This window comes from Hydra viridissima, unplaced genomic scaffold (genome assembly GCF_058129835.1).
Source record: "Hydra viridissima isolate aposymbiotic clone 2 unplaced genomic scaffold, HvirCarnegie_v1 scaffold_1, whole genome shotgun sequence".
Taxonomy (NCBI): Eukaryota; Metazoa; Cnidaria; class Hydrozoa; order Anthoathecata; family Hydridae; genus Hydra; species Hydra viridissima.
Window position 1 is genome coordinate 17,570,743 of NW_028324300.1, and position 24,887 is coordinate 17,595,629.

Sequence of the window (24,887 nt, forward strand, 5' to 3'; positions counted from 1 at the left end):
GTCTCATGGTTTTAATATGTTAAGAAAAAAAATTTCTTTAATTCATTTTTGTCAAGATTTATTCACGTGGATTTTAATTCACGTGGTATTTAATTCATATGGATTTTAATAAACAGCACTCATATTGGTTCCATCAGACTCGAATCTCATCAGTCTGTCGGAAATGATTACCGCAAATATGACAACGTTTGCAGGCGTCGGTGTTCGGAATTGAACATTGAAAACCAATTCAGCCGTTTCGGAAACTACCCTCTCTTTTTGTTTGCTTATGTCCACAGGGAATATTTGATATAATTTTACATATTCAACCAAAGACAGTCTACATAGACAAACAAGTTCGTTTGTACCATAATATTTTTCATCAAGCGAGAATGCATGTGAATAAGCCATTGTAATCTTCTTTTCTCTAAAATTCAAGTCGTAATTGCAGTTTGGATACTTTATTCCATATTCCATATCATTGGATACCTTGTTCCAGCAAATCTGTCTTCACCAATAATGACGCCATTATTATCAATGGTTACTAATTTTTTACCGATGTACATTTTACCATCTTTTTTTGCATGAATTCCAAATACTCTGTTGTAGGATTCTTTTTTCATCGCGTAATGCATCAAATAATTAGACGCGGTTCCTCCCAAATTCATTCTTTCAAAAGGTCTTGAACTGTTGAAAGTCTTTAAACTTTCAAAAGACGTCTCGCTTTCAGGATAAGTCAAAGCAAATTAGCTGTTGTCGCCAACTCTATTATCAGCCACTCTGTCGGCGATGCTCTTCAGCTCGTTTTTCACCTTTTTATTGCTTCGATGAGAGGCTTGTAAAATTGACTCAAATCAGTCTGAAAATTTACATTTGAAATGTTTTTGCTGAGACTTTCCTGATAAATTTTTTCTATTCTCAACAATATTTCAAACTATCTAATCCCTCTTATTCGGGTCTTGTATTTTAAAAAAGGACACTTTTAAAATACGTGAAAGAAAATCTTAAACAAAAAAATGATCGAGTTTGCGTTTATAATCAGTGGTTAATTTTTTTTTAATTTCACTTGAGAAATTCATTGAAAATCATTTTTTAAACATGTTGCTAAATGCTTTTATTGCTTCCTTTCTTCCCTCGTTTATAAAAGACTCTTTTGTGATCCCATCGATGCTGCTTTTAGTTTTTGTTCTTATTTCTTCGATATCGATTTCGTTTAGCTTGAAATATTCTTCCATGAATATTTGGACATGTTTGAGCTTGCCGTTCAGGAGACCACCAACGACGATGAATGAAAAAGAAACGGGTAAAAACGTAGAAAGTTCCATGCAACATTTCGTTTAATGAAAAGATCATGGTGTTTTTCTTTATTTAAAAAAAGTGAAAACTTTTAAATGAGTAAATATTTTGCTAAACGCATATAACCGTTTGTTTTATCTTCACTTAGTTTTTGAGACATTTAATTTTAAATATTGTCTCTCGTGATACCCGTTCTATTTTGCTGCCCGTTATACTAGCTCGTGCGCAATATTTTCTTTTAAGTGCAATATCTTCTTAAACATCTTTAATGATAAGAAAGCTATCTAACACAGAGAATCTTAAAAAAAGTTCATACATTCTAAGCTTTTAAAATAAAAATGTTTCTATGTTTACTCTGGCTAATCAATTCTCTTGCATGTTTTTCTATTTGCGTAAACCTGACCCTGATTTCCGTTATATCTCACCTCAGTAGATTCGCTATTTCTTCCCTAAATATCTCCAAAAATACTCGTCTCGTTCTTTTAGAAACATTTTTTAATGATCATGTTTGTGGTCGGGCGTCAGAATTGCTGAAATCGTTGGAATCGTTGGAATTGTCGCAGTCGTAAATTGATGTTTTATGTTGCATTACTTATCTCTCAGAATAGAAATTTAAATCGTTTTCCTGTTTATCTGCAAAAAAACAGGACCAAGGATAAGATTTTATAATTGAAAAAATTGTCAGTTAAAAATATTGCAAGTAAACTTACGATAGTTAAACGTTTCGATAAAAAAGAAGAAACTGTTCATTTATTGAAACATTAACAGAAACTCAAAAATAAAATTTCATAGAAACTGATTTGTTCTTACTTCATCTTCCTTTTTTTTCTCATCATTTTAAAAATAGTTATTAAAGTTGACATAATGAACACTAACACAATTGGTGATTAAGTTTTTCTCATCCTCAGAAGTAAAACTTTTCAATAAGAAAAATAGTTATAGGCCATCCTTTAATTCATATTCTTTACGCAATTTTTTTTATTTAAAACTACAAGAGCAGTTTTCACGCGTTTTCATATTTCCAACATGTTTTCGACGAGTAATTTTATCTAATTCTCTATCGATGACGTCTGCGTTTCACAGAGACATTTGTGGCAATTTTTTTGATTGCTTGAAGTTGAGCAAAAAAAAGTTTTAACTTTATCGAGTGAAATTATTTTGGGTATCAATACTTGTGTTTTAATCGCAACATGGTGTTTAATAATTTGCTAATAGCAGCAACATAGTTATAAATTCGGTATTGTGTAACACAAAAATTCTTAAATTGAAAAAAGATCCCTGAAATACAAATTTCACTAAGTTTTCTCAAAATAAAACCAGAAAATAAGTTTTAATAAAACAGACTAGGAAATAAAAGTTTTAATGATATTTACCCTTAAAATTAATAAATAAAGTATGAAAAGGTGAATAGTTATAATTCATTGACATAAGACATTGACACCGCGACGTTACGTTTAAATCACGCGTTCGAATTAAAAAGCAACAGTTAACTTTGATATTACTGTACAGATTCTTTAATTTTCTACGGTTCCGAGTACTCCAAAAGCTAATTCAAATAAACTAGGAAGTATTAGTTCCAAGGATAAAAGTGTAAAAGTGAAAGGGAGTTATTTTGATAGAGAAAAAATATATATAACAGAGTGAATATATAAAATTTTTATTGAGAAGATTAGTTTGTATCTGCGTAAGAGAGAGAGAAATTTAACTGAGTTCTAAAATACTTTAATTCAGTTTGCAGATTCGCTTACTCAACTTAAGATCAGTTACGATTACGCGACTTCTTACTTAATAAAATCCCCCTATGTGAGGTGACCCATGCGTAGGCTGACTTACACCCGCGCTCAATGGTTCTATAGCAGTTTTTCAGATGAATAAATTTAGATATTGGAACATCCGATAATTGGTTTCCATGTTTGAAAAACAAAGTTTTATGTTACCTAAATACAATCATTTTGATTCCCAGCGCATAGAACTTTTAACGATCGATGTTTTAGTATCCGCAGAGGCCTATATTTACCTATAGCAGACAATTTTCAAAGATTGTATTTTTGACATTTGCTTGATGCTTGAAAGATATTTTTGATTATATTATCAACAAACATATTGGCTTAAATATATTCATTGACATACTTTTATGCTTAAAACATTTATTACAGTTATGTTCAGAAAAATTAGAGGAACAAAGGTGAACACTTTTAAAATAGAACACATTTTAAATATTATTCCAATTTTATTTACAATAAATAAACTTTCTTCTGCTGCATAAAACTCTTTCAAATAAAAACTTTCATAAATATTAAAACTTATTTACAATAAAGTACAATAAAAATCTCTACAAAAAAAAAATCTACTTAAAAAAAGACGATTGCTCAAAATAACGATAATTCACAATTAATCACGATTAATCACGATTAATCACGATTAATCACGATTAATCACGATTAATCACGATTAATCACGATTAATCACGATTAATCATGATTAATCACGATAAATTACAATAAATTAATGAATCAAAAAGAAAAACAAAGAATATCCTAAACTAAATAGTTGAAAATTTACATTTTCTTTAAATTTTGAAGAATTCCTTCCTCTTCCTAACTCCTTTTTTTTTTTCCTATCTAAATAAACATGCAAAACAAAGTTTGTTATCTATATAAATAAAAGAGGACTGTACCGTTCGTGGTCCGTGTCCGAGCTGAGTTCTTGACAACCAGACCACCAAATTTAATCAGGAATGGCTTAAAAAATTCGTGGGAATCTAACTAATGCCATACCCAGTAAACATCGAACAATTGGTAAGTAGTTGGCCCGATCCTAATAACCAACTATTAGCTACAGTTGGGCCAACAGTCGGCTATTTAGTTGGTACCGTGAAAAAAACGTAACGCTTTTACCAACACTTAGCCAACTGTTTTTAAACTATTGGTTGCCGTTAACGGCCCAACAGTAATAAAACAGTTGGCTAACAGTTGGTACCATTACCGGCCCAACTATATGATTTTTTTTCGCGATTTTTTAAATTCGCTTTTGCGCTTAAATTAAAAGTGCAAAAGTTATAAATCATGTTTTGAATATTGCTTAATAACAAAGTATAACTTTGCTTTTTAATATTTAACTTTCTATCTAATAGTGATTGTTTGTATATCAGATTTTACCAGTCAAACAGTACTACTGTCCACACAAAATATTGTATTATTTATTGATAACTTAGTTGAATACACAAAATAAACAAATTTTTAATCATTACACTTTTATTTCCAGATCATTAAAGAAAAATATTTACAAATAAAAAACTGAAAATATTCTATTATTGTAGTTAATATTATTAAAGGTTTGAAATTAATATTGGCAGCTTTAATTAAAAACAATATTTTAAAACGCTAGTATTTAAAAACGTGGCGATTTATTAGATAATTATTAATAATAATTAAGAAAAATTAGAATTATAAATAAAATCAAGATAAATAAGCTTTTATAAATTTGCAAATGAAAATAATAACTAAATATTCTTTTCATTGATTAACTGCAACTGATTTTTTATAACCTTGCTTTTCATCTTTCTATTTATTCGCCCATCTCCTTGATCAATTGCGCCCTAAAACCATCTTGAAACTATGGGGTAAATATCTTTATCCTTGGAATTCAGATACTGAATTCTTACTGTTGCTAAAAGAATAAAATGAAAATAAATTTAAAAACTCAATTTATTTTTTGTTTAAATATAAATTATTTTTAAGTTATTTTTAAGTTTTTACACGTATACTTTGCAAATCAAGAATTACATTAACTGGTTAGCAGTTTTAAAAATAAGTGCATATGATAACCGAGAGCAATAAGCTTATAGGTTCAAGACAAACTTCTATATGCTCTTTAAGAATCATATAGTTGAATACTAATAAATCATGGTCTACATTGGCAATTAACGTCTCTAGTTAACAATAAAATACAGCATTAATAAGTTCAAGACACCAAGGGAGAATATAATATCTTACAATGTCACAACTAATGACAACACTGGTAATTGTCATAAGTACTAACATATTATATTCTTTCTTAGTGTTGTAAACATTTTTTTGTAAATATAATAATACAGTTGACTTTAATAGACTAAAAATTTACATAATTAGTAATACTTACATAATAAGCACTTTAACACAAAATGATAAAATTGCAACTTAATCTTGCTCATTCCAGTAGCTATCATCTTACTTGAAGATCTGTTTAGATTAGAAAAAACGCTAAAGTTTTTGGAAAACATGGCTCCCAACACACATCGTATGTATTTTGGACATTCAACTTTACTGCCAATAGAACGCAGATATTCGACCTAAAAACAAATAATGCTACATATTACAACTTTTTTTATTTAAATTATTTTTTCAAAGGTAAATAAAAATGTAATGGGGTATAATATAACTAAAGTATTATTAAATTACCTTTGATAATTTACAATTATAAGATTTATAAAAAAATTATCTTTGATCTTATAAAATAATAGTTACTAGTTTAAACTCAACCTGTAGACTGGTAGAAACATAATATAAAAAATAATTTCAAATTACATAGAGAGCCATCTCAGATTTCATCTGTAGCATAAAGTTAAGCCTCTCCAAATCTTCCTTACTTTCCATTGGAAGGCCAAGGGGAACAACAATGTCTTCATTATCCAAAAAACTTTGAACTTCTAAAAACTTATTTTTTTGCTCCAGTTCTTTTAATCTTAACTCCAAAGCTGCTAACTTCTCTACAAACATACATAAATAATTATTTAATATTTAATTGCATTTGAATCTTATTGGAAAACTGGTTTCAAAAACACAATCTAGTTATTAAATTGAAGACACACATAGATGAAGGTGTTATGGAACTCAAATATTTGGAGTTAAAGTTTTAAACATTCATGTTATTTATCCCTGTAGGTGAATTGATTGCTGTGAAAATGGTATTCTAGCACATTTTTGTGCTGTGTTATTAAGGTCACGCGAAAGAGCATTACTTAAAACCTTTATCTGCATAAAAAAGTAGAAATGTGTATTTTTGTAACATGAAATATGTATTTTTTTAAAGCCTTCATCCATTTATGACTTAAATTAAAAAATAAATTTTTTTTTTTACATAAAATATAAATAGTTTTCTTTTGTCAATATATGTCAGCATCATAATCAATGTATGTATGCATAACACATATACAATGTATAACAAGTAGTAAAACAAAAAAACAAAAAAAACAACAAACAAATAGTTTAACCAAAACCTTACTTTCCTGATCCCCAAAATTTTGAACAGTTTTCTCATAGTTTTTAGAAGTCGATGCCCCTTTAAATGAAATGCTATAATTATATGCATTATATGAATATATATATATATACACACATATATACATATAAATATATATATATACATATAAATATATATATACATATAAATATATATATATATACATATAAATATATATACATATAATTATATATACATATAAATATATATATATATATAAATATATATACATATAAATATATATACATATAAATATCAGGGTGTTAGCCAGCCTGACAACATCACATAAAACAAAATTCCCAATCATTACAAAACTCCCAAAAGGTCAAAAAGCAAAAGATAAAAACAAACAAAAAATAAAAAACAAAAAACATACCATGTCTTTAATGTGTTAAGTTATTTTATGTTATAAAACATTATAAAATGTGCATTATATACGAACTACTTAGTAAAAATACGTAGTGGGTACGCCCAGATACTCTGTTTATACTGACAATAAAGCACATTTTATTTGGATGTATCTATGTGTATATATATATGTATATGTATATATATATATATATATATATATATATATATATATATATATATATATATATATATATATATATATGTATACATAGATACATACAGAAATATACACGTAAACATACTACTTTACACGCACATATACATTTTAGCTGTATTTTAACTTTTAATAATAGTTATAATAGAGCTAAAATGTCTAATACAAATACAACAATGGTGTCATCATAAAAATAAATTAAAAAACTCAACCAATGTCAAAAATTATATCTGAATGTGTAACTAATGGATAAATGTAAAATATTTGTACTTACCAGCGTTAAGGTTATATTAAGAAGTGTAGTAGAGTTTGAGTTTAAAAGTTAAATTAAACGGTAAAAAAAGCGTTTGAAAGAAAAAAAAAGATAAATAGCTTCAAACTAAACTAACTCTATTGAATAGTTTTAATTATTGAATGAATCTATTTGGATAATTTTAATTATTAGTCGCATGGTTTCAGTGAATATATTCACTTAGACCATGAGAATTATTTTTAAAATACATTTATAAAACTTACGGGAAACTTTAACAATTCAAAAACCCGCGGTACACAGTCGGTTAAAGGTTGGCACGAAATGCCAATAGTTAGCCAACTATAGCCGATACTGGCCCATCAGTTGGACCAACTAAAGCTTGTTTACTGGGTAGGCTATGTTTTAGATTTTAAAACGGACTAATAACAACAAAATCTTTAAAAGAATTTTTCTTTTTTTTACGACGTCACCTTTAAATGCAAAAATCTCTAAAACAGTCTAATAAAAAACCTTAGAAAATTAAAAGTGTAGAACTCAAAATCCTAAGCAACTTGATTTTTTTAAGCTTTTTGATTGGACAAACGGTTCTTGAGTTATTAATCTTTTAAAGAAATGTTCATGGAGATTTTTCAAAATGGCTCCCTCCCAGGCATCAGCTGAATTTCGCCGGCCGAGTCCAATTCGAGTCCTTGGCGACCGGACAACTAATTTTAAAATGGCTGAAGAATTTATTGTCAGAATAAAAATTAAGATGTCTTTTCTTTCTTCTTTCTTTGGAAGAGTTATGCATTGAACAAAAGGCAGTTGGATTGTCCCTGCTTTAAACAAATCAGCCCACGAGAGGCTGTTTGAGGAAGGTAAATTCTTTCTTTCTTTTTTTTTCTTTTGAGTTCGGCCGCGTCCTAATATTTTAAAAAATCCAGGGGCTAATTCTAGCTAACCTCTTGCCGGTCATGTAAAATCTAATAGACTCTCTGGCTCACTTCCCTAATCTTCTTGAACCCAATGAATGTTTAGCTCACCCTTGCTCATCAGATTTGAAAGGCTAACTTGAACCTGTGACTTATTTTCAGCCAACATAGAGTGTGAAAATATGTGAAACTGCAAAATCAAATAGATTTTTTGGGCTCACTATTTGGTAACTGAACTTTGAATCTATTACTTTGTATAAAAGGGATTGTCCCTGGGATTTTTCTGCCTTGGTGTTGTTTTCTTGCAGCGAACACAACGTTTCAGTTCTACATTTTCTCTTCTCCTAAAATAACTCTCTCTTTACAAATAGTTTTCCTTTAATTTATACTATACAAAGAACCTCAAATATGCTCATAAAATAAACCGCTTAAACTATATTTACAACATATCAAAGAAACTACGTCAATCAAATCCGCCGTAAATAGTTTCTTCACGCAATTCAATTACACTTGGTTGAGTATAAAATCTTGAATTTATCTATTTTTCTTTTGCTCTTTTCAAGCCTTCATGGATCTGCTTGCTGGAATAAAGTTAATGCTTTAACTTGGTGTTGAAAAGGATTATGAAGCCATGGAATAACTTTAAAACTTATTTATACTTATTTATTAAAAAAGGATGGCCCGAGGAAAAGGAAAGGGAATCGATTCAAGGAAAGGAAGGCGAGAAACTCCTGGTCAGCGCAATGAAAGACTGTTGAGAGAAAGGGAACGGCGAGCGCAACAGAGAAGGCTTCAAACTGCGGCTGCAAGAGAGGTATTACTTGCACAGCGCAGGGCAAGAGAGCTTGAGGTAAGATTGTCTCAGACTGAAATTGAAAGAGAGGCCTCAAATGATGTGCGCTGAGAAAGACGTCTTCAATTAACTCAATCCCAAACTGAGGAAGAAAGATTATCCTCCAAAGCACAGCGCAGAGCAAGAGAGCTTGAAATTAGAGTGTCTCAGACTGAAATGGAAAGAGAGGCCTCAAATAATGTGCGTAGAGAAAGAGAGATAGAGATGAGACAATTGCAGACTCTTGATGAAAGAGAAACTTTTCTTGCTGAACAGAGGCAAAGAGTAGAGCAGTTCAGATCGTTAACCAGGGCCAGACGGTCTGCTGAAATTGATGGCTTTATGTATGATCCTACAATTGATTATAGCACATTTTCTTTGATCGGTAAAATGGATAAGATTTGTAAGTTCTGTAGAGCAAGAACGTTTAAGGGTGAGCGCCCTGGACTATGTTGCAACAGTGAGAAGGTGAAATTAGCTCCTTTGGCACCACCACCTCCTGAACTTTTACGTCTCACCCATGGTGAAACTCCCCAGTCGAGGGATTTTTTGAAAAACATGAGAAAATATAATTCTTGCTTTCAAATAACCTCATTTGGTGCGACAAACATTGTTGATCACTCTGGATTTCAGTCCACCTTTACAGTCCAGGGCCAAGTGTACCATCTGGCAGGGTCGCTTTTACCAATAGAGGGAAAGCCACCGCAATTCTTACGATTGTACTTTGTAGGAGATGCTGCCTCTCAGAGGTGTTCATATTTGTCAGGTACAAATCGTGAAATTGTTGAAAATCTGCAACGAATGCTTCACGAGTGCAATTCATTGGTGCATACTTTTGAGGTAGCTCTTTCTAGAATGCCTTCTGATGAGTATAAGGTTGTTATCAAGGCTGATAGGCGGCCCCCCGGTGAGCATGAGAGACGTTATAATGCTCCACAAGTTGATGAGGTTGCAGTGTGATTTCTGGCCAAGAGACTGGAACACGTGACATTGTTATTCACAAAAGAAATGCGGGAGTCCAGCGTATCATTGAAACGCATCGCTGGTATGATGCTTTGCAGTATCCTCTTCTTTTTTCCTACGGAGAAGATGGCTACAATTTTGCTCTCAGACAGGTAAATCCAATTAGTGGTGAAGAAACGTCTAAGAAAGTGTCTGCCATGGACTTCTATGCATATCGTTTGATGGTTCGAGATGAAGAGCAGAACTACCTGCTTAATTGTCGCAACCTGCTTCAGCAATTTGTGGTTGATATGTGTGCAAAAATACAGAGTGAGAGACTGTTATATATTTGCCTTAATCAGAAACAATTGAGGGCTGAAGAGTATATACACCTTAGGGATGCTATTGCTTCGGATGGTAGTGTGACAAATGTGGGCTCTTTGGTCATTCTGCCATCTTCATTTACTGGCAGCCCTCGCCACATGCATGAGTACTCTCAGGATGCATTGACCTATGTGCGTGAGTTTGGAAGGCCAGACTTATTTGTTACTTTCACGTGTAACCCAGCGTGGTTAGAAATTCGCGAGCTCTTGGCAAATGGTCAAGAGGCTAGCCACCGTCATGATTTGATTGCCAGAGTGTTTGAGCAGAAGCAAACAAAGTTTAGAGAGGCTTTTGAAAGACTGTGTTTGTTTGGAGAGGTTCAAGGATGGGTGAACACAATTGAGTGGCAAAAGCGTGGTCTCCCCCACTCTCACAATTTAGTTTGGCTAAAGTCAAAAATTCACCCTTCTCAGATTGACAGTGTGATATCTGCAGAACTGCCTAACCCTGAAGTGGACCCAAATTTGTTTGCAACTATAACTAAGAATATGATTCATGGGCCCTGTGGCCGCCACAATCTCCAAGCCCCATGTATGCAGGATGGCAAGTGCACAAAAAAGTATCCGCGTAACTTATTATGTGAGACTCAAACTGGTACAGATGGCTATCCATTGTATAGACGTCGTGCTCCATTAGATGGTGGCTTTACAGCCAAAGTAAGATTGCGGGGAAACGTGGAAATGGAAGTTGACAACAGTTGGGTTGTTCCTTACTCCCCTGTGCTTTCTAAAATGTTTAATGCACACATTAATGTTGAGTTTTGTAGTAGTGTAAAGTCTATCAAATATATCTGCAAGTATGTGAATAAAGGAAGTGACATGGCTGCTTTTGGCGTTGTTGGCTCAAGAGCCAATGACGAGGTGAGTAACTACGAATTTGGGAGATATTTGAGTAGCAATGAATCATTCCGGAGGATATTTGGTTGCTCCATACATCATCGTTCTGTTACTGTGATGCACCTTCAAGTGCACCTGGAAAATGGCCAAAGGGTGTACTTCACGGAGCAGAATGCTGCCGAAATATCAGCTAATCCACGTGACACAACTCTGACGGCATTTTTCAAGCTTTGTACAGTGGATGAACTTGCAAGGAACTTGCTTTACGTGGAAGTTCCCAAGTATTTTACCTGGAATGCAAGTAAAAAATGTTGGTCAAGGAGAAAAGCAGGCAAGGCCTTGGGAAGAGTGTATGTGGTGAACCCCAAAAACAAGGAATGCTATTTCTTGCGATTACTGCTACACAAGGTGCGAGGCCCAAGGTCTTTTAATGAGGTGAAAACTATTGAAAATTGCGTGTGTGAAACCTTTCGTGAGGCGTGTCAAATGTTAGGACTCTTGGAGGGGGACAACCATTGAGATGAGTGCTTGAATGAGGCTAAACAAATATCTTTACCTTCACAAATGCGAGACTTATTTGCAATTATAGTTAGCACATGTAACCCTTCAAATCCGGCAGAACTGTGGAACAAGTACAAGGAAACATTGAGTGAGGATATTCTTGCAAGGGTTAGGCGAGAAAATCCAGATCTTGAAATTGAATATTCTGAAGATGTATTTAGTGAGGCCCTGATTTTGATCGAAGATAAATGTGAGTCCATGAATAACAGCAAATTGCAGCAATTAGGCCTACCTTCTCCAGCCCGCAACCAAGGTGCTATGCTTCACAGTGACTACCTTAGGGAAATGAACTACAATGCAGAAGATTTGCAAGCATATGTTGCTGAAAAAAGGCTTCTACTCAATCATGATCAAAGACATGCTTATGCATCAATAATGGATGCATTAGGAAATGAGGATGGATCCATAAAATTTCTACAGGCTCCAGGAGGTACAGGCAAGACATTCCTGACTAACCTAATATTGGCTGAAGAAAGATCTAGGGGAGAGATAGCTGTCGCTGTAGCTTCTACTGGTATTGCTGCAACCTTGATGGATGGCGGAAGGACAGCACATTCTGCATTTAAACTTCCACTAGATATTGCTAGGTTAGACAATCCTACTTGCAGTATATCAAGGAATAGCGTTAGGGGTCAAATCCTTAGAGATTGTAAATTGATTGTTTGGGATGAGTGCACCATGGCACACCATAAATCTATCGAAGCCCTAAATACAACTCTAAAAGATCTCAGAAAAAATGACATACTTATGGGGGGCACTTTACTTCTACTCTGTGGGGATTTCCGGCAAACCTTACCAGTCATCCCAAAGCCCACACCTGCAGATGAAGTCAATGCATGTCTGAAAATGTCACATTTGTGGAGACACGCAAGGACATTGACCCTGACTCAAAACATGCGAGTGAGCTTGGGAAGTGACAGTAATCTTGACAATTTTCCAAATGTTCTTTTGGAAATTGGTGATGGCAGGTTTCCTCACAATAACAACAATGAAATTCAATTGATTCATGAGCTGTGCAATTTGGTACAGTCAGTTGAGGACCTTATCAATGTTGTGTATCCAAGTGTGGAAATGAACTATCAAAACTTAAGTTGGTTGGCAGAAAGAGCAATTCTTGCTGCAAAAAATGATGATGTTCATGATATAAATACTAAGATTTTATCAATGTTGCCAGGTGAACCCAACTTATATGAGTCAATTGATGCTGTTGTTGAGGAATCTGATGCAGTTCATTTTCCTGTTGAGGTGTTAAATGCCCAAAATCCTCCTGGTATGCCACCTCACTCACTTTATTTGAAGGTAGGATCACCTATTATACTGTTGAGAAATTTGAACCCTCTCAAACTGTGCAATGGAACTAGACTGTGTGTGAAAAGAATGCTACGCAGCACCATTGAGGCAACAATTCTGACTGGAAAGGGCGCTGGTGAAAGCGTTCTTATTCCCAGGATTCCCTTAGTAGCTTCCAATTTTGAATTCCCATTCAAAAGACTTCAGTTCCCTGTTAGACTAGCATTTTCCATAACAGTCAACAAGTCTCAGGGACAATCCATCAAATACTGTGGCGTTGATTTGAGGTCTCCATGTTTCTCACATGGTCAATTTTATGTTGCCAGCACTAGAGTTGGCTCTTCTAGGAATCTTTTTATTTTGGCCCCTGGAGGAGTTTCAAAAAATATTGTATACAGACAAGTTCTGGATTAAATCTCATTTCATAATTTTTTAAATGAACACTGATATTTCCATGTCTATGAAAGTTTCTCTAGCTAGGTTTCTCAACAGCCTTTCATTTCAAAGACCAAGAGTTTTGCAAGGCAGGTATGTAAAAACTAACAGGAAATTTTTCATTTCTTTTTAGGTTTCTCTTTCTGTGTCTAAGTCCTTGACTGTAAGTCTTGAGACAAAAAGACTGGTCTGTATGTGGAAGTGCCTCCACGTGGCACAGACTGGAAACCACTTATGTGGGCTAAACTTCCACACTTTGAATTATTCCCCCCATTATCTGATTTGCTCAATGGTTAACTTTATTCCCGGACAGCGTCGGGTACCCCTGCTAGTAAATAATAAACAAATGCTGAAATAAAGAAGAAAAAATTTTTATAAATAATAAACGAATGTCATAAATAATAAACGAATGTTATAAATAATAAACAAAAGTTATAAATAATAAACGATTATTGTAATAAATAGTAAACAAATTATTAGTTTGGTAAAGTACACAAGTCATTGTCTTTTTTTTGTTATTTTCTTTTTTTCAAGAAAATAATGATCAACTTACACAAGGCCCAAGATTTTCAATTGAACAAAAAGAAATAAGTCATGGTGAGGTAAAATTTGTCTGCTGTGTGAAATGAATGTGATCAGCTTCTTTGCTTCTAAAATCAAACATTTGTAGAATTAAATGCACCAGTGTTGTATGATGTTGAAGATAATGCAAATGTTATTATGCCACACAACTTTTAGGCAGTTCATGAGCAAGAACTGCTTCACCAAGGAGTGAAGCCGGAAACGCTGTGCTGGTATCTAAGTGTGAGGGATATTTTGAGTAGAGCGGAAAAAGAATTTGAAAATTTGTTTTTGACAGTGTAAATCTATTTAGAAATGAAATAATATGTTTTATGAAACAGTATAAAATCTTTGTAGCATAATATCTTTACAGATTTATCATTTCCCACCCCCAAACAAACTTTAAAAAATTATTCATATACAGCTAAGAAAAACTTAAAACTGTATATTGAACATTCCAAATCCAGTTGAATGGCAGGCAAATGATAGAACAAAGTTTCGTCTTCGGAACTACATTGACTGTTGGTAGGTGCATTACTATCAATCCCATTTGGCAATCTGTTTTTTACAGCTAAGAGTCTATGATAAAAATCAATGCATGTGTTGGCTTTTTCGTTTATGTATCTAATGCATAACTGAATAACTGATCATGAATAGAAAATATTAAAATAATAAAATATGATAAAATCTTAAATAATTAATAATAAAGGTCAAAGGCAAGGATTCAACATTTAAAGTCAATAAATAGATTAAAATAAGGTCTGGCGCCCTGGGGTTTCATGAAGAAAATCCCCCATCCTTTGGCATCATACATAACAAAATAAAGTAAAATGGTTATTATTGTTATGCACATAATACAGCTTAAATTGAAACATTTTTGACTAATCAATAACTAGTGTTATCACCTCTTGATGTTATCACAGCCTGATTGCGCCATTGCATACTTTCAATAGAACATCAACTCTGATTGCGCCATTGCATACTTTCAATAGAACATCAACTCGGATATTTTTGACTTTGATTTTAATAAGATAGGTACCAGAAAAAATCTGCGCGGACATTATAAAGGATATTTATCTAACTATTGTATTTCAATATTGAATGTTATGTATATTTTGAAACTAGATATATTAATATTTTTAAATTTCACTTAAGAAAGTTTTTGAAGTTTTGTACGTGAGAACGCACGCACTTTGCGTTTTAAACTCTACATCAGCTTTTGCACAGTCTTCGGCTGGACTTTCTTGGTAGCTCTCATCCATTTATTTTTAAAGTCTTTAATGTTTTTGGCTTCTTTTACATTGAACCTTAGTTTTCTTTTGACAAGAACCCAATATCTTTCGATAGGACGTAATTCGGGACAATTTCGTGGATTGTAGTGTTTTTCAAAGAAATCTACTTTATGTTCTCTAAGCCAGTTTAAAGTTGTCCCAGAGTAGTGACATGATGCAAAATCGGCCAAATATAACGGGTTACCCGTGTGTGCTCTTAAAAACGGCAAAAGACGTTTCTTGAGGCATTCTTTTATGTATATTTTGGTGTTCATTGTTCCCGTAGTCACAAAACAAGAGCTTTTTTCACCACATTCACAAATTGCTTGCCAAACTAAGAATTTTTTAGCGAAATTTTGCATTCCAATGCATTTATATTTGGAATTCAGTTTCTTGCGATTAATTGCTGAATAATGTTGGTGTCCTGGAAGAGATCGGAAATATGAAGCACAATAAGTTTCATCGTCAATAATCAAACAAGATTTTTTAGCACATAATTTTTTATAGAGCAGCTTTGAACATCGAATTGCCACATTTTCTTGCTTTTCTTCACGACGAGGAACTTTTTTCTTTTTATAAGATTTATAACCACAATTTCTCTTTACTCTTTGTATAGTGGAAGCACTTGTCTTAAATTTATTCGCTAATGTTTGAACAGAAATCTCCGGTTTTCTGTCTGAGGCATCTTTTACCTTTTTACCAAAATCTCGTCTAACAAAACATTTTTTTCTTCCACTTCCTGATTTTCTTATGATTGTAAACATCAATGCAATCACATTTTAAAACAATTAGCTATTTTAAATGATGTACGGTTTCCGTAAACACCACATCAGAACACGCGCAGATTTTTTCTGGTACATGTCTTAGTTTTCTTCAGGAAAAATTCCAAATTTAGCATTTTTTGAAAAAAAAAAAAAAGTCTTTGGAACTTGATAACCTGCGTATCCATTTTTACATCTAAAGAAAACAATCACACCATATCATACATTCTTGGGGAATGAAAAATCTTTTGAACAAAAAAAAACAACTAATTGAAGAAGCTTACAGACAAAAGGGTGGGACTTTTTCTTTTCCTTTCTTATCTATACAAACGCCATGATTTAAACAGAAATTCTCTTTACATAGGAATGCATCTGGTAAACAAACAAAAAAAATTACTAAACATAAAGAATAGATGAAAAATAGATATTAAACATAAAGAGTATTTAGTAGAAAAAAATGGTGTTTATACTTGCCTTTTTGATAGATATACTTTTAAGTGCAATTTGTTATATTATTATTTTATATTCAAACTTAGTACAACCTGTTGTTGAACATATTTTGAGTTTTTTCTTTAACCTTTGATAAATATTTTTAAAATATTTATCAGAAGTTAAAGTAACAACTCAAAATATGCTCAACAGCAAAAACGTTACCTTTGGAAAATAAGTTATACAGAGTTTTACAGATTAAGGTTTGAACCACAAAGAAAAATTCTCTTTTCTTAAAAATGTTAAAACAAAAAATTATTTAGACTTTTAAAACCTTCAAAGGTTTTGTAGAGAATAAAATTTGCCACAAGAAAGTTGCAACTCGAACTCAATATATGTTCACCAGCTAAAACGTCACCTTTGGAAAATAAGTTTTACAGAGTTTTACAGTTCTAGACAGTTTTACCACAAAGAAAAATTTCCTTTTTCTCTTTTCTTAAAAATGTTTAAAAAAATAAATATTTAGACTTAAAACCTTCAAAGTACAAGTTTTGTAGAGAATAAAATTTGCCATAAGTAAGTTACTATTAATCCAACAAAGTTATGTATTGCATATTTATTTTTCTTCCCAAATGTTTTATTACAAATATAATTGTGAGCATGGTGATAATGAACAGAAATAAAAGTATTTCATAGTAGCACTGTTAAGATCAAAGTTATTTTTAAAAAAATAGTTATCTTTATAAAATAAAAACAAAAACTTATTCTTTTTATAACTTTTTATTTTATTATAAATTATGTTTAAATTTTAACTATGGTTCTATTTTAATTATGTTTTTATTTCAAAAACGATATAGGAACTGTACCAGGAGTGTTCCAAGTGAAACCATCAGACAATAACTCAATACCAGTAGGGCAAGCACATCTATATAGTTGATTATGTGAAAGCAAGCAAAGATGGCTGCAATAAATATTTGCACATGGATTGGAAACTAAATTGAAAGAACAAATTTATTTGGCTAGATCAAGAAAGTTTTAAAAAATAAACTTAAAAACACGTAATAAGTATGTTTTATACTCTCAGGTTGAAGAACCCCATTGTAAACTGAGATGATGCTGTCACTTGATGGCGAGGCAATTAATCTGGTGACCTGACTCCCTTTAAATTTATTGCATTTTACCACAAAATCTTTTTCTATCCATATGACATCATCAAGAAACAATCCCAAAGTATATGGGCCTTCAAACCGTTGAGTCACCCTTCGAAAATCCTCACCATTTGTTCCAACACAATATATATAATTCAAATCAAACCAATAGATCATCTCAGTAGGCAAATCTAGTACCAGTGTGTATGGTAAAACTTGATGTGATTTGTAAACAATATGTTTTGTAGATTTTTCTCCAACCATGCTTACTCCCCAAATAAATCCTATTTCAAGCCAATACAAGAACCTTTTGCTACAAAACAAGCACATCAATTAATTAATCAGCATAGTGCTACCATAAATTGTAATATTAAAAAACATGCAATAAGGCGAACAAATAATGATAAGTTATTTGCATAGGATCTCAATGAACCAATGTTATAAAAGTTTCATTTTGATAATAGTTCAAAAGTTCCAAGGTTCAAAAGTTCACATTTTGCTTTTTCAGCTTTTCCTTAATTATAATATATAATATGCATATATCAAATTGAAATATTAAACAAAAAGTCGAATCAAAATATCAACTTAATAACCAAATTAAACTTCAATATTTAAAAGAGCAACAGAGATGTCTTTTTTAAATAACTTTAAATTATTTGGAAAGGAAAATCACCTTGGAGAAGGATCTACAACGAGAGCATAAGGTTTGTTAGCATTCACAAGTTGCAGCATGTTACTTCCATCAAGCTCAGAAACCTCAATAAGATTATCTTTTGGAAGAGTCCAGTAAAGCTTTAATCCCACCCAATCAATTGAGATAGCATAAACTCCATTAAAATTTTGAATGACATCTTCTTTCATGAGGTTTTTTGAAATAGACTTGTTAGTATTTAAAAGATTTAATCTAAACATAAAAAAGTTGTTGAAATCATCTCACAGCAGAGTGCAAGCGTGGAGTCGACTATAGAAAAAGTTTGTTAAAATTAGTATTGGTGTTGAAGGGTAAGATTGATCAATTAGCATTTGAATTACTATCTACAATGGTTAATATACAGAGCATTTTATATTCCAATGAATCAATTGATAAAATACTTTTAGACTCTGTTTCTTCCATAGAACCTGATACTATTTTGATAGCATTCTTCTATAAAATCTGATGTTATTTTTAAAAGAAATGAAACAAATGAAGTAGTTTGCACAAGCATTTTTAAATAAATTGTTGTAACTAAAGTCCAAACTATTAATTAGAGTCTAGCTAACTGAGTTTTGATGCTATTCAGTAGTGGCTCTTACTCCAAAAAAAAAACATTAACAAATATGGAAAAAACTGGTGTGAAATCTCAAATCATCTTCGTTTCAAATACCTTCATTTTTTATCAAATCTTAAAAATGATGCCATAAAAAATGAATTCAAAAAGATTTTTTGAAAAAGCACATTCACAAAGAAAAAAAAAAGGAATGAGGTTTTATGACATAAAATGGTTTTAAAGTTCATTTATAGTCTCAAATATTTATTATTGGTCTTAAAAATACAAAAGTTCTTAACTTAATTTGCTGTCATGATAACAAAACCATCATGATAACAAAAAGATGATAAGAAAATTGGAATCATAAGCTTAATATAGTTTAAGTATGTAGGAATAATATGTATATAAATATACAAAAATGTAGGAAAAGTTTTTGGGTATCATCAAGCCAAAACATAAGAATTGCACCATTTCCCCAACCTCCCCCCCACCCCACCCACATTCCTTTTTTTATTTTTTTTGCATAGATTTCAAGAAAAAAAAAACCAATGAAAAAAAAATATACCAACGCAATATGCTTTTGATTTTAAAAATATTAAAAAACTAAAAAACTTTTTGCATTCAGTATATTAAAACTATTATTAATTATTAAAAATTATCAAAGATTATTAAAAACCTAGAAATAAATTCAAAAACTAAAGTTTGAAAAAAAAAATTATGACAAAAAACCACCTGCTTATGACAGATTGCTCCTCGCCTGTCCAATAAATGTAATTATGCTTTGCATGAAAAGAGCTTCCACTACCAAGTGATATATTATTTAAAATGACATGATAATCTTCATCAAGTTTTTTGTATTTATCTTTTACCATGATTACTTCCCCAATGGTGTTATTACCAAGTATGTGCAAAAAGAAACCATCTAAAAGTTAATCATAAGATCATAAAGTTAATCATAAGATCATCCTAAATTAAAAGAGCAACTAGAATGTTTGTTCCAGTGAAAACTACACACTGTAGAACTGATTTCTGAGCAAGAAATACATTTCATAAAATTGCTCGTCCAGCCCAAGAAAGATTTAATATATTTATAGTCAAATATCTTTATATTTAAATATAAAATATTTAACATAAAAATCCAGAAATCTTAGGTAAACTCTAAATTGCTTTAACTTTTCAGTGTTACACTTTTCAAGAAGTTGTATTATCTATACATGAAATATTATTTTTCAATTTTAAACTGTAATCTTTCAACAAAACTTGCAAAAAAAAAAAATATTACATTTAGTTATCTAAAGAGATAATCTGTAGAATCTGTAAGAGAATTGAGGTTAATGTTTACAAAATTAAAAAAGGATTTTATTACCACCAGGGACATCACAAAATCTTTTATCACGTAACTCATATCCATTCATGCAACTACATTGATATCCACCTGGAAAGTTGCGGCACATCTGACTGCATATTCCCAGTACTAAACACTCGTCCACATCTAAGAAAAGCATAAAAAGCAAACAATTCTAAATATAAAAATGTGAATTTAGAAAATAAATTTTGGAATGACAATGGAGTCAGCACTTCAGATCTAAGATCTAAAGTGTGTAAGAAAAAAAACAACAGATGATACTTGAATACAATTCAAAAAATGATAAATGTAATAATGTTTAGAACTTAAATGAGTAACATAGTTTACAGAACAATTCCAAAACAATATTTGCATAGAACTTTATTTTATTTATTTGCATAAATTACTTAAATAGTCTAATCAAGATTTGTCATTGAAAATTACTAACTTCAATTAAATTACTGGTATAAAAGTGATTATGTTGACAACAATGATTACAGTAATTGATTTATTTTGACTATAACTTGAATAAATTTCTTTTACCAATATCTATATTGACATTTGATAATTCATAATATAAAAAATATCTATACCAATTGCCTTTTTAGGCGAGAAAAAAAAAACACTAATTACCTATGCAATGGGGATCCAAAATATTTGTACTTTTCTTCTGGTAACCTTCATAACATAGGCACTCCCTAAAAACATTTAGGTCTTTGCAAATCTGAGAGCAACCACCGTTCTCAATCATGCACTCGTCTTGGTTGCAAAATGGACTCTCATCAAACCCATTGCGACAATCTTTCTTTTTATCACAAAAAACAGATGAATTGAAGCATTGAAATGTATCAAGACATCTAAAAAAAAAAGATGCAAATTTTATTACCAAACATTTTTCTAAAGAATCCAATCATTTTCTCAATACTAAACTAAGTATTACTTTGAAACTGAACTAAATCCAAACCTTATAAAACCAGGTTTACAGACAAAACCACAATTTGACTCATCATTACCAAATAAGCAATCATTATATCCATCACACACTTTTTTCTTATTGATGCAAATATTTTTTTCACACTGAAACCCTAGACATAAAGGCGAAGAGCTGCAATGTCGCTCATCTGAGCGATCTTCACAATCCTCAATACCATCACAAACCACTTCCTGAGGAACACAGCTGTCAGTTGATTTGCAGTGGTGACCTCCTGCTTTACATCTTGGTTGTATATGGCAAATTGGTGGTGTTTCATCACTTAAATCATAACAATCATCCTCTCCATCACAAAGAAATGTAGCTTTTATGCATCTTTCATTCTTGCAAGTAAAAAAGCCAACAGGACAACTCTGATTTAAAGTCTTTAGTGCTTAGATTTGACAACCAAAACAAAATCAGTACTGCGCCCAGCTATAAAAAATCTTTTCTTATCAAGAATAATTTTCACACGTTTGTGACCTTCAAGTGAACTGTTTTGAGCTGTGTGCATTAGTGTTCAGGAGGTACAAAAGGCAGCTGTTGCAGCCCTGCCAAACAAAAAAAGAGTCATCCTGGTCATCCACTTGATGGTCTTTTGCTGAAATATATACATGTGAAGTTGAGCACCGCCTAAATCTACACATCATATGGTCAAATTGTTCAGGGCAATAGCATTTGGCATTATGACCAAGCTGCTCATCAAATATTTCATTTCAGTGAATCCTGCTTTAGCAGCAATCAGGTAGTTTTTTTTCATCATCCATGTATGCCACATATAGCAGGCAACCCTTTTTCCTCATGCAAGCCTGTGATTAACAACTTCAGACCCAGTGAACTATATGAACTACAGGAAATTCAAGCTCATGGCTTGCCATACTTTAAGAGTTATTTTTAGGCCCTTAATTTATAAACAAATTGAAATGTCAAAGTTAAAACATTTACCACATACACTTGGAAATTCATCACTGAAATCTCCACAATCATTCTCCCCATCACAAACCTATTTGTTATTTATGCAAATACCTGTACCACACAAAAAATTTTGTTCTGTGCAGTTATCAGCAGCTAAATAAAAAAACTATCATTTTAAAATTAGAACCATTATGACACATTATGACTATTTTATTTTTTAGATTTGTCTTAAAAGAAACTAAAATTTTGAAGAAGTTTTTAAAAACACGCACGACAATCTCTTTCATCAGAACTATCTTCACAATCACGCTTAAAATTGCATATCTCTTCCAAGGAGTAACAAGTCTTTCCACCATCACATTTTATTTGGTTTTCAGTGCATTCATCTAAAAATAAACTTTAGTCATACTAACATTATGTTTCAATTTTTTGCCACAACCTCTCTTTCATTATTTTACCTCTCTTTAAATGTAACATGGTTAAACCTTTAACAAACTACAAACTTTTTGAGAAAAAATATCTTACCAAAAGAGCGTCCATCATACTGGCACCTTAACCCATAATAATTTTCAGTACATCTGCATTCATTGATATAAAAAAAAAATATTACAGATATGTTACATACAATTCACTTTTATTTGTCTTCTAATGAACAGCAGCTTATTATAAGACTAATACAAAAGAATTTAAATATGTAAATAGAAATGTAGTAAAATAGAACAATAATTTTCTCAATTAATTAATGTTTAAATTATCACTAATGTATTTAAAACATTTATTTGGAATTTGTTTTATTTTGAGTAAAAAGAGAGTAGTTACCAAGTAAAATTGACACAAAATCTTTAGTTCCTAAACCTTAAATTCCAATTTCTTCCTGGTATTTTTTTAACTAGTCTACTGCAGTGATTGCTTTCAAAAAAAAAAGTTTTTATCATGAGTTTAATTTTGATTATAAAAACTGAAATGTCAATCATTCTATTGTTTTCAAACTAAAATTCTAACAAGTGAATTATTACATCCAGTTAAAAAATTAAAACACGAAGATTAATAAACAATATGTAACAATAGTAAAAAACAATTTCTAAGAAAGCTTACAAGCAAACATCATAAATTTTAATTCTTTCTGTATCATTGATACATGTTCCTCCATTCAAACAAAAGTTTTCAATTAAGCACAAATCTTTTTCTAAAAATAAATATATAAAAATATACATAAAAATTTTTGCTTGAAACAAAAGATAAATTGATATTAAATTTTTTTGCTGAGTCTTCTAATGAATAACACGAAAAGTTTCCAAAGAATCAAAGGCTTTACTTTGCAAAATTTTAACTGTTGAACACTAGATTTGATCCACCTCCTAGTTCTTAATTGATGATGATATGCTAAGACAGGTGATGTTTCAACATATCTGCTGATTTCCCTTTATTATTATTATTATTAGAATTACTTCTTTGAACTTTTTTTTTTTTTAAAGAAAACAATTAAACATTCTGTTTCGTTTAGCTTTATTGTTATTTTTGTTTTTGTTTTTGTTTTTGTTTTTTTGTCCCAAAAATGATAATAAAATCTTTAATTTTGATGAAAGCTCTCTTAAGTTAAACATTGTTGTTAGGTCATACTTTTTTCTTACATACCTTATCATTATTTAAGAAAGTGAATTTATTTAATTTATTTATTTAGAATTAAAAAAAAATCATTAGATAAATAAAATGAATCAAACTATTTTCAACTGCTAATGGAAAAAGAGATAAAAACCTTTTACGTCGCTCTTTTTCATTAAACTACAGTGGAAAATGCAGAAAAGCAATGCTATTTCATCAAATAACCACATTGTTTTTTGGAAAACATTAATGTAACTACCACGTGCGAAATTAGGAAAATTTTTTTTTTTTTTCGAAACAATACATCTACTTCGCTTTATTCCATTGAGAACATCGCATTTGTTACCTTTGTATTGAAAAAAAAACCCAGAAAAAGATGAAATAAAAAAAACTCCCTTTCATCCAGAAGCGATTTTTCCTCGGATTGCATCCTTTGATTGTAAAAAAATTATTTAGTCGAATCCAGGACTTTGATTAAAACCCGCCTAACAAAAACAGTCGTAGAGACCGGGCCCGGTTGGCTCAAGGAATGATTTGACACTGCGTTTAACTTTGGAGTTTTTCACCAGAAATATAAGAAATCACATGGAATCTCCCAACTTAGCTCATTCATTTTACAGTGAAGCATTAACTTATTGATTTTCCAGTGCAATATTAGCGCAATTAGCGAGTGTTCTAATAATACGCTGTTAAAGTTAGAAGATAAAGCAATTTTTGTGTTTTTTTTTAGAAACTTTTAATGACCTACAGGTATGCGAAACTATCAAGAATTGAAGTAAAAAATAAAGCAGTAGACGAAGGATGGTCTACCGCTTACCTCAATAGACAAGAAGCTTTCAATAATTCGTAGCAAAAGCTTTTGGCGCTCTGTTTAGTGAAAATAATGCTAAGTAAAATTAATTTACATGAAAAATCGAAACAAACGTTTTTTTGATTTCTACGTACATCTATTTATTTATTATTTTTTAAGTTTATTATTTATGTAATTTTTTTTTTTTGTGTAGTCCATCTTTTTGAAAAACTCTTTCAAGTGAAGGTAAGTGATTTGTGAACTTATCAAAATACTATACTTTT

General features: G+C 31.3%; 2 protein-coding genes and 1 long non-coding RNA gene across 5 annotated transcripts in view; 1 reads left to right on the forward strand and 2 right to left on the reverse strand.

Annotated features, from left to right (window-relative positions):
• The window catches only part of LOC149893660 (uncharacterized), a 148,964-nt gene that overhangs the window by 118,563 nt on the left and 5,514 nt on the right, over positions 1-24,887 (forward strand). The window lies entirely within an intron of this gene.
• On the reverse strand, positions 4,668-7,595 carry LOC149893662 (uncharacterized). 3 transcript variants are annotated; one of them, XM_090076144.1, is made up of 5 exons: positions 7,395-7,595; positions 6,538-6,594; positions 5,841-6,022; positions 5,416-5,605; positions 4,668-4,944 (listed from the first exon to the last, which is right to left on the reverse strand). In XM_090076144.1, exons 3-5 carry the CDS (start codon positions 5,907-5,909, stop codon positions 4,874-4,876), a joined length of 330 nt encoding a protein of 109 aa, XP_089932270.1. In that variant the 5' UTR covers positions 5,910-6,022; positions 6,538-6,594; positions 7,395-7,595; the 3' UTR covers positions 4,668-4,873. The 3 variants fall into 3 exon arrangements, with proteins under 3 accessions (XP_089932270.1, XP_089932262.1, XP_089932274.1); XM_090076136.1 differs by having other exon boundaries at positions 6,538-6,608; XM_090076148.1 differs by lacking the exon at positions 7,395-7,595 and adding an exon at positions 6,932-7,079.
• LOC149893663 (low-density lipoprotein receptor-like) lies at positions 14,536-24,087 on the reverse strand. Its single transcript, XM_090072390.1, has 13 exons — positions 23,968-24,087; positions 23,307-23,397; positions 22,737-22,789; positions 22,484-22,597; positions 21,291-22,364; positions 20,960-21,183; positions 20,348-20,473; positions 19,714-19,903; positions 18,408-18,638; positions 17,665-18,047; positions 17,453-17,578; positions 16,442-16,529; positions 14,536-14,749 (listed from the first exon to the last, which is right to left on the reverse strand). Exons 6-13 carry the CDS (start codon positions 21,075-21,077, stop codon positions 14,536-14,538), a joined length of 1,476 nt encoding a protein of 491 aa, XP_089928516.1. The 5' UTR covers positions 21,078-21,183; positions 21,291-22,364; positions 22,484-22,597; positions 22,737-22,789; positions 23,307-23,397; positions 23,968-24,087.